The following is a 16,524-nucleotide window of genomic DNA, read 5'->3' as shown; positions in this document are numbered from 1 at the left end:
AAAAAAAAAAAATACTGTGGAACCACAAAAGGAGAAGGAAATAAATCCTTGATGCCGAGGTAAATAAGAGGGGAAAATGAGCATGTAATGGTAAGAGATCGGCAGATTCTATTGTATGGATGAATAGGTTTACTCAACCTTCTTCTTTTAAAGCAGCATGATAAATATCCTTACACCTATATCTTTGTGGTGAATGGGTAGTAAGTAAAAATCCTTTATTTTTACTGTACTTTTACTGTAAATATGAAAACAGAGTGAAACTGTTTTTACATCTCAATATTTTTCCATGTCCTGCATTTCTTCTGCCCTGTACTCACTCTCTCAGGTAACGAAGAAACACACAAATCTCTCATGAGGACAAAATTCCAACTCCTGTCGGAAATGTGCCCTTTTTCAGGAATCCATTACAAATTCTACTACCAAGTTATGGGAGATATTTTCTACACACTTGAATTATCATATGATTCTAGGACCTCTTCGACAGAGAATCTTAATGTGTTCCTGGTGGGAGATAGAGCAGCTGGGAAATCTATGATCATAAAAACAGCAGTGGAAGAGTGGACATTCGGTGAGATGTGGAAGGAAACAATCTCATACATCGTTCACCTCTCTTCTCATGAAGCAAACCAGACGATCAACTGTAGTTTGATTCAGCTGATCTCTAAGGACTGGCCCAATAGGCAGGCTCCAGTTGCAGACATCCTGTCCAATCCCCAGAGGCTCCTTTTTATCTTTGAGGACTTGGATAACATGGATTTTAACTTCAGCATAGATGAATCTCTTTTGTGTAGTGACAGCAGACAGCCTGTGCCAATATCCATTCTCTTCCTCAGTTTGCTGAGGAGAAAGATGGCCTCAGGTTCCTGGGTCCTCATCGCATCAAGGCCCAATTGTGACCCTTCCATAAAAACATTAATGGGTAGGAAAGATTGCTGCGTGTCCCTGGAGCTCTCTGATGAAAACAAGCAGGATTATTTTTACTTGTTCTTTAAAGACAGACAGAAGGCTGTGACAGCCTTCACACATGTCCTTGACAATGAAATTCTTGTGGATCTATGCCAAGTCCCTGTCCTGTGCTGGATCGTGTGTACCGTCCTGAAGCAGCAGATGGACAAGGGGGAAGATATCAGACTCTCCTGCCAAACACCCACAGACATATATGCCCATTTTCTTGCCAGTGCCTTGACATCTGAGGCTCAAGTTACCGCCAATCAGCATCACCTAGTTCTCCTAAACCGTCTATGTTTGCTGGCTTTAGAAGGACTGTTTCACAACACCCTAAGTTTTAGCACTAGCGACCTCAGAAGCGTGGGGTTTTCCAGGGTTGACATCTTTGTGTTGCAGGGCATGAATATTCTTTTGCACAGCAGTCACCCTAAAAGCCATTATAAGTTCCTACACTTGAACATCCAGGAGTTTTGCGCAGCCGTCGCGTGTCTGATAGTATTACCCAATTGCTCAATCCCCTCAGCCAAGAAACCATATAAAGAGAAAAGGGAATTATACAATGATTTTGGTCCCATAATTACTTCCATTTTTGGTCTTCTTAATGAGAAGAAGAGAAAAATTCTCGAGACGTCCCTTGGCTGTCAACTACCAAAGGCAGCATCTTTCCGGCGGAACTTGCTAATGCTGATGAGACATTTGGGGAACAATCCGATTCTACTAGAACACCACACACCTTTGTTTTACTCTCTCTTTGAGAATCAGGAGGAAGAAATTGTGAAAGAGACAATGGGCTTTTTCTCAGAGGCTACCGTTCATATTCATGCACACACAGATTTGATGGTTTCGTTATATTGTCTGCAGCACTGCCATTCTCTAAAGAAACTTAAGTTGTGTATTCAACACATCTTTGAAAACAGGAATCCAGCTGTGATGCTAACTCCTAGGTAAGTCTTTAAAAAAATTACTTTCTTTCCTATATTTCTAAAACCTTTCTGTGATTCTAGTGCTTGTTGACCATAAGAAGACTGAAACTAAAGGCCATGCAGAACTTGATTTCCACTGTGGTTTCTCCTGGGACCAGTGATTTTTAAAAATCTCTCTGCTTCAGTGTAAACTCAGGGTTTCTAGGTTAAATCTCAGCATTATTGACATTTTGGGGGCCAGATAATTCTTTGTGGTAGGGGGCTATCTTGTATCTTGTATATTACAAGATGATTAGCAATATCCCTGGCCTCTACTCTGGCCAGTAACATCCAGTTGTGACAATAAAAATGTCTTGAGACATTGCCAAATGTCCCCTGAGGGACAAACTTGCTCCTAGTTGAGAACCAATGGTTTAACTTCATTTCTTCAGATCTGTTGTATGGATTAACTGAAGTAATCCTTATATTACATTGGGGGTGCTCATAATAGCACATAAAATGCAACATTTATCATCAATACTGATGTTTTTAGATATGTAACATTTCCACACTTTAAGGCATTGCACTCAGTTGTATCTTGTCTGAATGTGGAATCACCAATTAACTTTGTGGGTCTGGGTGTTGTTTTTGATACTTGACCAGACTTTATTTCTTCCTGCCTGGTATAAGTCTGAGTCAGGTAATAGGTACTCTCAAAAGATATCTATATGTATATATATGTATACACACACACACACACACACACACACACACACGTGTGTGTGTATCGTTTTTCAAATTGCTGGAGTCGAATTGATTCCACTAGAGAACCCGTGTTTCTTCTATGTAGTCAAACGAAGAGCCTTGACTATTGGAGCGAGATCTGCTGTCTACTTCACACTAAGGAGAACCTCCGGGAGCTGGAAATTTGTGGCAGTGTCATTGACAGTATTTCAGAAAAACTTCTGTCTAAAGCCCTGGGACATCCTAACTGTCAACTTCAAACACTCAGGTATTATATCAATCTCTCCCTTAGCGGTTCCCCCCAAAATAACCATAATCTCCTTTTCCTTCTCTGGGGGAAGACAATACACAAGAAAATGATTATTCCATGTGATAAATAGTAAAACTAGAACTAGTAATACTAGGGAATATACCTAATGAAGTGAGGGGGTTTGGGGTAGGAGTGGGGAGACCCTGAAGTCCCTGGTATTATTTTCAGAAAAAGGATAATTGATTCAGATAATGATGACTCACAAGTTGTCCAGGTGAAAAGAATCTACATCACTTTGGATTATGTTCAACCATAGATAACAGACATCCTTCCCTCTTCCTCTAAGAGCAGTTTAAGCACATAAGGCTTATTTTTCTACTTCCATGAAAGGTCTGGAGGTAGAAAGCCTATGGAAGACATACTTTCGGGTCAGATTCATCAGGGCCCAGGCCCCTTCTGCACATCCCCTCAGCCATCTTTAGTATGTCTGTGATGAAGAAGATCTTGGGCCACAGTGACTATTGAAGCCCCAGCCATCATGGCTGCCTCAAGGCAGGAAGCCACAGGGGGAGAAGGGGAGGGAAAGGTTCACTCTGAGCCACAGGAGCTTTCTTGATGGAGACTTTGTAGAACTCTTTCTTGTGTCACTCTGCTCGCATCTCATTGACCTGTTAATCTTGTCACACAGCTTTATATAACTGCAAAGGGAGACTGAGAAAGTAGTCTCTGTTTTTGGAAGCAGTGAGAAATAGTAAAAACTAGAGTTATCCAAAAGAAGAGTGGCGGTTGTGGGTGTAGGTTGGAGTGAGTTCTGAACAGACTTGAGTGAGGTAAAGAAATGAGCCAATAAACAACTACTGGTCATCCCCTGGGAGAGGGGTCCATGGAACTGAAGCTTGGTGTATTCAGAGATATTCACAGATTCCTGTGGTTAGGGCAGTGGGGGGAGGGGTGTGTTAGGAAAACAGCTCATAGTAATGTATGTCAAGATCACAGGCCTCGTAAAAAGCATCAGGACTGGATTTTCTGGAGTGAGGTGAGGAGTTTTGAGAGCTTTTGAGCAGAGATGTCAGAATATGCATTTTAAGAGACCCATTCTATATATTACATTAAGACTAGCAGATCCAAAAGCCAAGGTGGACTCAGGGAGCTCAGAGGAGGCAGTTAACGTCCTCCAGGTGAGAATGAATGGTGCATCTGATGAGGGTGTGAGCAATGCGAGTTGGTGAGGTGCCAGCTTCGGACTGTATGTCAGCAAAGGACACTTCCTTGACTGAATGTAGAATATAATGGAAGAGTTGACTTCTCCCAATATCTTTGGTTTGAAAAACTGCCAGGTTAGAGTTACCACTGAGATGGGAGGATATATGACCGAAGCAAGAGTTTGGGGTAGGTCAGTCTAAAGTTGTTTGAAATAAAGTTGAGATGTCTATTAAACATCCAAATAACAGTGTGGGATGTTCCTGAATTGAAGGTAAAATTTGAATGTTATCTCTATATATATATATGTATATATATAGTATATAAATTTAAAGCCAAGGACTAATGGGTTCACCAAGGTAGAAATGTTGCTCAGGAAGGAAAACGATTCAAGGACTGGTTTCCAGAGTTCCCCAAGGTGAAGTGTCTGGGCAGAAAAGCAGGAACCAGAAAAGGGGTTTGACTGGTCATGACGCTGTGAGGAAAAGTGAGGAGCATGGCATCCCTGAAGCCAAGGGAGAAGTTTCCTTATTAACAAAGGAAAGAGCAACTGTGGTGGAGGGTGGTGGTCAACCAAAGAGAGTAAAGACTGAGCCCTGACCAGTAACATCAGTAGGCGGAGGGCACTGGTGACCAAGAACGGTTTTAGAAGGGGAGCACAGGTAAAGCCTGGTTGAAAAAGACAGTGGTGAGAGGGGAATGAAGACTTTTGAGTAGTTTCATTGCAATAGGGAGCAAAAAAGGAGGGAAGTCATTTGGGTAAAATGGGGACCAAGAGATCACTGGGCAAAGCAATCTGGAAATACTGACAGCAGCAAGCAAGACACATCCAGCCTCCTGCCAACTCACCGATAGGCTGGGAATTAAGTTAAAAGGACTTCCCATATGTCCTATATTTGAGTTTGTCATAGAATTCTCAATCCTGAGTCATTTCTCTGGGGGTTGGCCAATTTCCCGGCCCTTTTCACATTTCTCTTGTTTAACTTTGAGTTGTAGGTTCCTAACTCTTCTCTTCTCTCCAGATGGCCCATAAAGAGACAGTGACCATTTTGTTGCCCTGATATTTTGTTTCTACTTTGAAGCGAATCATGAAAAAATCCTTCTGGGTTGGGGGAGAGCAGTGGTGGTGGTTCACTCAGGGACCCACTGTGGGCCCACTGTGTTTTCCCCCAATGAAATGGTGAATTGTTAATGTGTGCTAGATCCTGGGGACATATGGCCCATCAACATATTATGGCCTTTGCTCTCATAATATAGAAAAGCATGGCTAATTTTGCATATGGGCGTGTGTATTTTCTTAATGGCCCACTCACAGGTCCTGCCTTGAGGAAGGTCAAGGTGGTAAACGCATCGTAAAGACCCCAGAGGGTGATTTCAAAGTCAACAACCTGGCCTGACCTCGGGATGAGTGGAAATTCCCTGACCTCACTAGGCACCTACGACTGAGAACAGCATGTGAGGAAATGATCAACACTCAGAATCTGTTCTAGAATGAAATAGGGCAGGCAGGAATGATTGCAGAGATGCTCATACTGTATGCAACCTTCGCTGGACATTTCCTACCATTTTATCTTCTGCAGGTTGACATATTTCTCAGCTGGTACTGAATTTGACAACTTGTTCAGATCTATGGTTCGTAACAGGAACCTGACCTTACTGAACCTGAGTTGCATGCCCGTTTCCCTAAACGTGTTTTCCCTTCTGCGTGAGATCTTGAGTGGTCCAACGTGCAGCATACAGCACCTGAGGTGAGTCGTTGCTCGGCCGGATATTCAATGTGCGTGCTGGGGATGGCCAGGTGTTGGTGTGTAGAGGCGCTCTTCAGACAATACCACCTGTTACCTATCCTTGATGCCATTCATTCCTTGAAGATTCTCAGCACAGGATGTATTTCTCTGTAACCAACAATATTCCTATTTATTTATTTTACTTCGGAATACTATGGGGGTACAAACGCTTTGGTCACATATTCACCTTTGCACTGCCCAAGTCATTTTGATTGATCTTTTCTATAACTTGTCTTCTCACTCCCAGGACTTAATTTCTCTAATGATCTAGTTCTTCTGCTCATTCTCAGCGACAAGCCATCCTGGTCAAACCCTAAAGAAACATGGTCAGATGGAAATGCTATGTGAGCCACAAGAGTAGTTTTACATTTTCTAGGGGCCACATTTAGAAAGTAAAAGGAAGCAGGTGAAACTTTTTAAAAATAAAACCTTAACCCAACATATAAAATGATATCGATACATAATATTAAAAAATGATTAATGGGATTTTACATTCCTTTTCTGGATGAAGACTTCAAAGTCCAGTATGTATTTTATACTTGCAGAACATCACCATTCTGATGGTAAATTTTCACTGGAAACATTTGACCTCCATTTTCACTTCATAAAATTTACAATTGAAAAAGATTGACTCACATATCCAAGGCATTCTTAAATACTGTTTTCCAATAACTAAATTGAGAATTAACTTGTATTTTAAATTTAAACGAATGAAAATTTAATTAAGAATCCTGTGCCCCCATCATGCTAACCATACTTTAAGTGCTCAATAGCTAGGTTTGCTAGTGACTCCAGTGCTGCACAGCACAGCTCTAGACCTTGTCTCCGATAACTGCATTTCACCTATGCTCGCAATGTCAAGCACCTCATGCTCCAACAGCACCTCCTGTCCTCTCAAGCCACTCTGTCTTGCAAGCAAATTCCCCCACCCTTAAATCCTACTGGGTCCTTCAGCCATTCGACCAGCAACTTCCCATTGTCTTTTTCCTCCCTGATCCTTCCCTTTCCTTCTCACACAATTTGAATTCCGTGGTCCTTTGTAGTCATTGCCTTATATCCTCTCACTCAGGATCCTTTCTTGTCTTCACATTAACCTGGCAAAATCCCAACTCTGCTGTCACTCTGTGATCAGCCCCTCCCCTAACCCCACCTATCCCCTTCCATTTTGAAACATTGTTCATTTGGCCTTTGGTCTTCCCCAAACTTCAGTTGCTCCTTCTCCATCTCTTTTATTTATTTCTTACCTTCCTGAATGCTAATATCCTGGATGTTTCCAAGTGGTTCTCGACAAATCTGAGTTCTCATGCATGACGTTAAGTAGCCTCTATACACTGAAGACTCTGAGACATATATTTACAAACGTACATTTCTTCTGGTTTCAGACTCAATGAACTTCTAAATGTATCTATTTTGATATTTAATAGGCATTTTAAATACAGATTTTCAAGTGACTTGGCTTAGACAAATTAGTCAGGTATATCATTGGAATGGATCTGACTACTTCCTGCTTCCTCTGCTTCTAAGCATGGTAACCAAGCCACCACCTCTCCCCTGAGCTATTTCAGCATCTTCCTACCTGTTCTCCCTGTTCGTACCTTCACCTGTTACGTGGAAAAGAGTGTAGAAGAGCAACTTCCATTTAGTTCTTAATTCCAGGGAGATCTTGCACCTCTTCTGTCCCTTAATCTTCAAATCCTCAGTGGCTTCCACTTTTATCCCAAATAACATACATCATTTCACCGTGTGTGGTTCTGGTCAACCCTCTGACCTGTCTTTTGCACATCTACTCACATACCATGCTGCAGCCGTACTGTACTTGTTGCAGGTCTTTGAAACACCAGCCCTGCTCCTGCATCGGACCCTTTTCTTCTGCCAGAAATTCTCTCCCCATAGAGATTCAGGGCTTGCCCTTCTGTTTCTCAGGTTTCTGCTCCAATACCACCTTATTAGCTAGAACTTCTCTCACTGACTGCTCCCCACAGAAGTAAAATACCGCCTTTCCTTTCTCTCCACTTCACTCTATTATTTCTTAGATGGAACTGATCATCTGCTAGGTGCATTGCATATTTGGTCCTTTCTTTGCACTGCTAGAATCCCATCATTTTTTTTCTAGTTCTCTGCTATATCCCAGGAGCCTAGCACAATGCCTAAAATATGGCAGATGATATTTATTAGTTGATTGAATGATAGTTAGCAAAGACCTCATTAAAGACGTGAATGTTGAATGACAAGCTGAAGGAAGGGAGACGGCCAACCACAAAACTATCTGGGGAAAGATCACCAAGTAGAGACGAAGGTCAAAGCAGAGCCACTATAGCAAGAATGTGCCTGGTGGACTTGAGGGAGAGCGAGGAGATCAGGGTGGATGGGACAGAGTGAGCAATGAGTAGAAGTTTAGAAGATAAAATCAGAGGGTCATTGAGAGCCAGATCATGCAGGGCATCATAGACGATGTGGAAAACCATCAGAGGGCACTGCAAATATGATGGAAAATTGAGGGTCTTGACCAGGTTGTGCACGTGGGTGGCACACACACATCACATGGTCATGTAGGTGGCCTGCTACCTCACAGTTCTGAAACATGCCGCTGGGGAGCACGTGGAGATGGATGCAGAAGGATGAAGAACTGCCTGCTCACCGCGTGTCTCGAATCGGCACCTGCACCCAAATTTGAACTCTGAGAACTGGTGTAGGGTAAGAGTAGAAGCAGAGGGATCCGTTTATTTCCTATTCTTAGTAAATGTCATCGCACTTGGTTGGGGCCAATTTTATTTAAAAGAGGCATGGCTTAGAAAACTGAGAGACCTTTATTTCATCTGAGTTCCTCTTACAGCTTCGTGAACTGTAATTTGCCAGCCAGTGCATGTGCAGAAATCTCATCGATTCTCATCAGCAGCAGGCAGCTGAAAAAGTTGACCTTATCCGAAAATCCCGTGGGGAACAATGGGGTGAAAACACTGTGTGAAGCTGTGCTCCACCCAGATTGTGTTCTTGAGTCACTGACGTAAGTTGACTTAGACAAGCCCACCACGTAGGAGTTTGGACCTGGATTTGAATGTTAGGCATGTGGTTGAAGAACAACGGAGAAGAAAAGTGCAATAGAGCACAGCAGCTGAAAGTATGGCATTAATATTTGGAGTTGGACAGGTCTGAATTAATATTCTGGGATTTTTTTTTTTAAGACAGAGTCTCATTAGAGTGCTGCAGTGTCAGCCTAGCTCACAACAACCTCAAACTCCTGGGCTCAAGCGATCCTCCTGCCTTAGCCTCCCTAGTAGCTGGGACTACAGGTGCACGCTACCACACCTGGCTAATTTTTCCTATTTTTTTAGTAAAGACCGGGTCTCACTCTTGCTCAGGCTGGTCTCGAACTCCTGACCTCAAGTGATCCTCCTGCCTTGGCCTCCCAGAGTGCCAAGATTACAGGTGTGAGCCACCGCACCTGGCCTAATATTCTGGATTAACAACTAATTTGCAGCATGATGTTGGCAAAAATGTATTTAGGTGTCCCCCAGACACACACACACACACACACACACACACACACACACACACACACACACTTGTATTTCCCAGTCTGGAGAACGGGGGTCACAACATTAGCAAACTTAAGGCTTTGGAGAGAGAGTTACATATGTGGGAAGGAGATTCCAAGTGCAGCACCTGGGCCATGGCAGCCGACTACATAAGAGCAGGAGCTGATATTACAACCCCTGGTCCAGTCTACCTTCTCCCCCACAGTGGAAACCACAATTCAGTGTGTTCATTTCCAACTTCTTAAAATAGAGAAGCTGGAAATCCAGATTGGAATTGAGTAAACTTTCAAATATTGGCAGAAAATTAACTCTGAATATGAAAACCTGACACCACCACATGGGTTTACAGTTCCAGAGCCCAAGGGCTTCAGGTGTGCGTCCTGCCTTTACTTTTTACAAAATTTTCAACAGTTCCCATATGCCCTTGTAAGCAGCAAGGTAGCTCTTTTAGAATCACAATTTTTAAACTGAAAAGAATTTTAGTTAAGTTTAACAAAAAAATACACTTTAACAAACTATGAGGAAACCAAGTTACAGAAATAACTTGTGTAAGATGATCCAGTTAGTGGGAGTTTGATAGTTTTTCTCATGCCCTGCTCCATATTATCCATTCTGGTATTTTACCCTCTGTACTGTCTTGGGTAGTTCGTATCTCCTTTTTCCAGTAAGAACGTCATAGGGAGAGATGTGTTGGGCTGTGGCAGCAGAAGGCGTGGAGGCACTTATGGATTCGGGGTGGGTGATGGCATCTGAGCCTTTTCCAGGGGTCGCTGTATCACTAACTCACTCCTTCTGTTTGTGGCCCCACACAGGTTATTCCACTGCTGTCTCACTGAACGTTGTTCCGTCTACATCACGAAACTCCTAATACTCAGCAAAACTCTAAAACATCTAGACCTGTGTGTGAATTACTTACAGAACCGTGGAGTATTGGCTTTGACTTTTCCCCTGTCGTTGCCAGAATGTCGATTACAGGAGATAGAGTAAGTCTCTCCATGGGTCTATTGGACGATGGAATCCCTGCCGTGTGAGGGTTTGAGTGGTGAAGTTGGCGACAGAAATAAGACTTTAGCGATGGTATCATGGGTGATAAGGGGTGTGAGAACACGTGTTCCAGACAACAGGTAGCATAAAAGCACAGTAAGATTTGTTGGCAATATCTCCTAGCTGAGAAGGATCAGGGTCTACAAAATCCCTGAGACCTTCACCATGAAAAGTGGTGCCTGGGTCAGGTGCAGCTGGACATACCGTGTAGAAGGGCTGCGGAGGAAGGGGCCTAAAGATTCAGCCCCGACCTGGCTTACATATTTATGGGGAAGGGAACATCTTTTGGGGTAGGCAATCACAGGGACATCTTTGTTGGGAAATAGCTTTATCGGAAAAGGGGCGTGTTGGTTGCACATGGGGGGAGGTTGCTGTATCTAGGCCATGACTATGGGCCAAAGACGTGCTTCTCTGATAAGCTGACTTAGTCATGATCCAATGGCCTCGGACCAAGCTTCCAGGAAGAAATAAATAATAACCTTCTATAGCCTTCTGAGTGTCTCTCCTCAGTGATATTAAATAATCAACTTTCTCATATTTTCTCAGGTGATGAGCTATCACTTGTCTGAATTTTTTTTTTTATCCTTTGAAGTTGTCGAATGTGAAGTCTTTTTTTTCTTTTTAAATGTTCTATCTCAAATGTCTTTTTTTGGCTCAGAAATGTGAGAAACTGAGACCATAAAATTATCTCCTGTTTATAAAATAACAACACTCCGGCTTGTGAGCTGCTGAACTGATGTGCTAATAGACTATATAAGAATATAATCAACACTACCGTATCTGACTTTTTTTTTTTTTCCAAGATGAATCAGATGTTGGAATTATCCAACAAGGATTTTATTTTTTTGTTTTTTTTTCTTTTTCTTTTATTTCAGCATATTATGGGGGTACAGATAATATTTAGGTTACGTATGTTGCCCTGACCACGCCGGATCCCGTCTGCCCTCCGTATCTGACTTTTTATTTCAAATTTCTTTCTGCCTTGTAGTTATAACATAAACCCATGTTTCCATTTACTTTGATTTGGGAATAGGCAGGTCAGAGGGAAAACAGGAAATTCTGGGAATATCCTTTCCTTCCAGGATCTTGCTTCCTTGGGCATGGTGGTTTATAGGAAGCTGCCTTTGGGAAAATGAAATAAGCCTTTTTGTTTTCTTGGCCCTTAGTTTGTGCCCAGGAGGTTGAGAAAAATAGACACAATGGTTTAGAACAGGGGTCAGCAGGCTTTCTCTGTAAAGGGCGAGATGGTAAATGTCTTGGGCTTCACGGGCCATAGGTCCCCGTCACAACTATTCTACTCTGCCATAGCTCAAGAGCAGCCATGAACAACTATGTCAACAAATGGGTGTGGCTGTGTCCCAACAAAACTTCATTTACAAAGCATAGGGTTGTTGGGATTTGGTGCTCAGGCTATAGTTTGAATCTTGCTGTAGACTCTAAACATGCTGCTTCTCTCATCACTCAAGAATATACTTAAGTAGGACTGTCCATTCTGCCTCTTGCCTTCCCGAAACCTGGGCAGGAACCTCTTCTATAAGCCCCCGAAGGACATATAAAACACTGTGTTTGTCCTACTTCTTTTCCCTCTAAGCTTGAAAACAGGATATAATTGGCATTGTTAATACCCGATAACTACTAAATAAAGAATAAACCTGGGATTTTTCTAGAATCTGCTTCCATATCTAATTATTCAAATTATTACCAAATGTGCACTAAATGTCAGGCACTCTTCTAGGTGTCTGGGACAAAACAAAATGCACAAAACAAATATCCATGTCTTAAGGATCTTGCATTGGCACTGGGGGAGATAGAAAATAAGACGTAAGTAAGTTATGCATTATTAGACAAGAGGTCAGCAAGCTATCATCCAGGGGCCAAATCTGACCCTCTGCTTGTTTTTATAAATAAAGTTTTATTGGAACACAGCCACTTATAGGGTGTCTATGAACACTTTTGTGTTATGAAAAAAAGTTGAGTAGTTGTGACAGAGGCTGTGTGGCCCCTAAAGCCTAAAATGTTTATTATCTGGCCTATTACAGAAAAACTTTGTCAACCCCTGCATCAGACAACAAAAAGTGCTATGGAATTTTTTTTTTCAGTTTAAAATAGATCAGGAGCACTGATGGTGATTTTCCCCTCTCTAAGCAAGGTTAGTCAAGGTAACCTCATTGACAAGGGGACATTTGAGCAAAGACTTGGAGGAGGGTAGAAACTGAGTCATGCAGATCATCAGAGTGGGGCTTTCAAGCAGAACAAATAGCCTGTGCAAGGGCTTAGGCACAGATACAGCCTACCACGCCACCGTGGTGAGGCAGTGAAGTCGAACTATAGAATTAGACATGGGAAATGTGAGTGGGGAAAACAAGATAGTGGATCTCCTGGGAGAATGTGGGCAGTTGCCAGGACTTTGCCTACTTTAAATGAGAAGAAGGATCACATGGCATAATTACTTTTATCATAAAAACAGTAAATTTAGCTCTCCTCAGTAACATTGGTCTTTGACATGAGTACTACAAGGTAGCAGAATGAATGTCAGAAGAGGTTGCCCAAAATAATTCTTCAGAACCCAAGTTCAGTATCACAAAGATATAGGAATATGACTTCTAGTTATCTACCTCCTGGGGTAAAAATGCTTAAAACATTCTGGCTTCAGTTTTTTTGTTTGTAAAATCAGGATGATGCGAGCCTTGTGACCATTGTGTGAGTTAATATGCATTAAGATCTTTGAATGATGCCTGGTATGTTGTAAGTGTTCTATAGCTGTTAACACTGCTCTTGTCTCATTAATGAGTCCCTTCTTCATAAATGTCATGAGATGGGTCGAAGAACACTTAGTACTTCATGATATAAAACTTTCGAGACAGGTGGTCATGACTCTAGCTTACGTTTGTTTTTTGCAGGCTGTCTGGCTGTTTTTTTACCAGCGATGTCTGCCTATATATTGCAGCAGCTCTTATTTATTATAATCTGCACCTGAGGAGGCTTGAGCTTGCATATAATAAGATACAGGATGCAGGAGTGGAGCTGCTGTGTTATGCTTTGAAACATCCAAACTGCAAGCTGGAAACTCTTGGGTAGGTACCTGGTGGAGAAAGTTCCCTATTTGGAGTTAGGAAAAGTGGAAGAAAAGATAGGTAGGAAAGAATCTGGATTGGGAAATAAAAACTCAGGCATAATGGTCTGTTGTTTGAAATGCCGCTCTTTTGTCCAGAACTTGTGAAGGGAGGTATTTGGTAAACATCTAGCTCATGCCCATCTAACTGCCTGCCATTTCTCCCCAAGGATTGGGTCCCATTTCACCTGTGCGTTTCCTTGTTACAGGCTAGAAGGGTGCGAGTTAACCAGTGCCTGCTGTCAGTCTCTCACCTCTGTTCTCATCAGCAGCAAAACACTGAAAACACTCAATCTGTCTGAAAATAATTTGGGTAATGAAGGAGCTAGAAAACTTGTTGAGGGCTTGGGACACCCAGAGTGTGTACTTGAGGCATTTGGGTAAGTTGGATGCTGTTTTCCTTGGTGATGGGGACAAGTCTGTATTGAGATAATCTAAGGCATATGAGATGATGATAAATGCATTGCCAGTTTCAAATACCAAAAAAAAAAAAGAAAAAAAAAAAGTCCCAAAAAGGATACCCTTTCCTGTTGGGAGATTGAGAATATATGTTGAGTTCTTAAAGCAAAAGTATGCACTCAATAGTGAGTAAAAGGTCACAATTAGCATTACTTATTAGACCTTTAGGAACATTATTTTCCATATCTTTAAATATTTTCCATTTTCTTCCTTTCCCCTGCTTGGTTGTGTCCTTCATTACTAGAGGAAGAAAATGGCTAATTCTCAGTCTGCCATCTCATCGTTCCAAACCCATTAAATTCCTTCTCATAAAGTAAGGATTCTCTTCCTTTCTGCTAACTATTGCTACATAACAAGTCAGCACAAACTTAGGACTTAACACACATATTTATTATTTCATACCCTATGTGAGTCTCAGGAGTCCAGTTATGGCTTAGTTGGTCATCTTCCTCAGGATCTCTTACAACGCTGCACCTAGGGCTGGGGTCATACCCAAAGGTTCAACTGGAAGGAAGAAATCTGCTTCTATGATCACGTGGTTGTTGGCAGAATTCAGCTCCTGTAGGGCTGTTGGGCTGAGGATCTTAGTGATGGATCTAGATGGCTATTGGCTAGAAGAGACCCTCAGTTCCTGGCCATGTGGACCCTTCTTCATCAAATTTTGCAAGGCAATAGAGTGAGTTTGTTAGCGAGACAGAAGTAACAATTTTATATAAACTCCTCGAGGAAGTGACATTTCATTTTTGCCCATTGGCTAGAAGAAAATCACAGGTCCCACCTATACCCAAGGAGAGAATTATTCAAGGGTGTGACTGACACATGGTGAGGATCTTTGGAAGCCATCTTAGGAGCTGTCTACCACAATTTCCAGTCACACTTTGTCCACATACTCAGAAAATTCTGGCAATATCTAGCATTGCTTTATTTTCTTAAAGGAAAGCAATATTCAGGTTACTGAGCGCTCAATTAGAGACAAAGTATACACGTCTAGGATTTACCCATTGATCAAGTACAGGCAGGGCAGCTCATTTTCCACTTGCCTTCAATTTTCTCAAATGGAAAATGGGAATATTCATCTCAGAACTCTTAAAGATTAATTCAGAACATAGATTCAATGTGCTTGGGACCCTTGTATGAGCTCATTTTCCCTTGTGCTCTCCAAATGACACTTTATAATAAATACAGATATTGAGTTAAACTTTTAGATGTGTAGAAAACCCATTCAAACATTTTGAGCTTTCCAAATCCCTTATTCTCTTTATTTGCCTGCAGGGCTCTTATCTTCTAATGTACCATATAACATATTTATTCTGTCTATTGTCCAACTCCTTCTGCTAGAAAATAAGCTCCATAGTGGCAGGGATATTATTCCCTTCAATGTTGTAGGTGCTTAATGAAAGTAAATTGAAAAAAATGAACATATTTCAGGTTATAGAGGTATTTGTGCCTACATGCAAATTAGGACACTCACATATAGAGAGGGCACAAGATAAATAAAAGTGACTGTGAATCTCCCTCCTTAATTTGAAGAAATTGTATCAAATGTTTTAAGCACGGTCTCTGGCGTAAATGTGCCTCTGTTCTCCAGCTATATAAACAGATCTTAGTTGAAAACTCTGATCCCAAGTGTTGGAATCCATAAAATCATTCATGACTTCATCTCTTGTGAGGATGTGATGATATATGCCTACAAAGTATGGAGTACACATTAGCAGTCATTACTACTAATATTAACTTCAAACAGTTCTCCCAGTGGAATTCTCACCTTATGTTCCAATGCTTAATGGAGAAATCTCTGTCTTAGGGTATTTAGTCGAGAGCAGATTTCCCTCTTTCCTTCGAGGTGGCAAGATAGACACTCCCAAGAATGCCCAAGGGATGACATATGGGGAATTAGTCATTGATGGGACAAAGGTGAAATATAACATGTAGTATTAACAGAATTCTCCCTCTATATTTCTTCAGGATTCGAATGAGTGATTTGAATGCAGAAACTCAGAGGTTGCTGATGGCCGTAAGAGAAAAAAATACCAAGCTGGTCTTTTTGTATCGATCTTGCAGTATGAGAGAAGGCAGACAATTCAGTGGTTCACTTGGTTCTCAGAGTCATTCTCAGAGTCATTCTCAGCCAGGTTCAACGAAATCTAACTACGCTTGGCAGTCAATCTTTTTCAAATTTCCCTGAAGGTTTGCATCCACAACAGAGGAAACTGCAGTTTCTGGGCAACCACTTTAACCGTGTTGTATGTAAAGTGTATTTGATGTGAGCTGCTATCATGACTGGGATACAGGAAAATTAGGGTTATGATTTCTCATTTGATTTTGTTTTGTGAACTTGATCAAGTCAACCCACTTTCTTTGTAAAAACTCCTATACTGTCTCACTAGAGTATTAAAAGGAGTATATGAAGTAATAAAACTTTTAAATGCATTGGGGAAAAGTATGATGCATGATTCTTTTATCAGTATGCTTCTTGGAATAACAAGTTGAATTGAAGGAGCCATGATCTTTTTTTTTTTTTTTTTTGTCTAGAGAGAGTTGT

General features: G+C 41.6%; 1 protein-coding gene across 1 annotated transcript in view; it reads left to right on the top strand.

The window, feature by feature from the left end:
* NLRP11 (NLR family, pyrin domain containing 11) overlaps nucleotides 1–16,167 on the top strand; it is a 23,989-nt gene extending 7,822 nt beyond the window's left edge. The window contains exons 2-9 of the mRNA XM_012643002.1: nucleotides 326–1,892; nucleotides 2,701–2,862; nucleotides 5,625–5,792; nucleotides 8,665–8,835; nucleotides 10,180–10,350; nucleotides 13,312–13,485; nucleotides 13,733–13,903; nucleotides 15,948–16,167. Of these exons, the coding sequence (XP_012498456.1) occupies nucleotides 326–1,892; nucleotides 2,701–2,862; nucleotides 5,625–5,792; nucleotides 8,665–8,835; nucleotides 10,180–10,350; nucleotides 13,312–13,485; nucleotides 13,733–13,903; nucleotides 15,948–16,167 (2,804 nt within the window). The remainder of the gene's footprint in view (nucleotides 1–325; nucleotides 1,893–2,700; nucleotides 2,863–5,624; nucleotides 5,793–8,664; nucleotides 8,836–10,179; nucleotides 10,351–13,311; nucleotides 13,486–13,732; nucleotides 13,904–15,947) is intronic.
* Nucleotides 16,168–16,524: the final 357 nt, after the last annotated feature.

Source organism: Propithecus coquereli, unplaced genomic scaffold (assembly GCF_000956105.1).
Source record: "Propithecus coquereli isolate 6110/MARCELLA unplaced genomic scaffold, Pcoq_1.0 Scaffold193, whole genome shotgun sequence".
Classification (NCBI taxonomy): Eukaryota; Metazoa; Chordata; class Mammalia; order Primates; family Indriidae; genus Propithecus; species Propithecus coquereli.
Note: the sequence above shows the minus strand (reverse complement) of the source record. Positions and strands in the feature narration are given on the sequence as shown.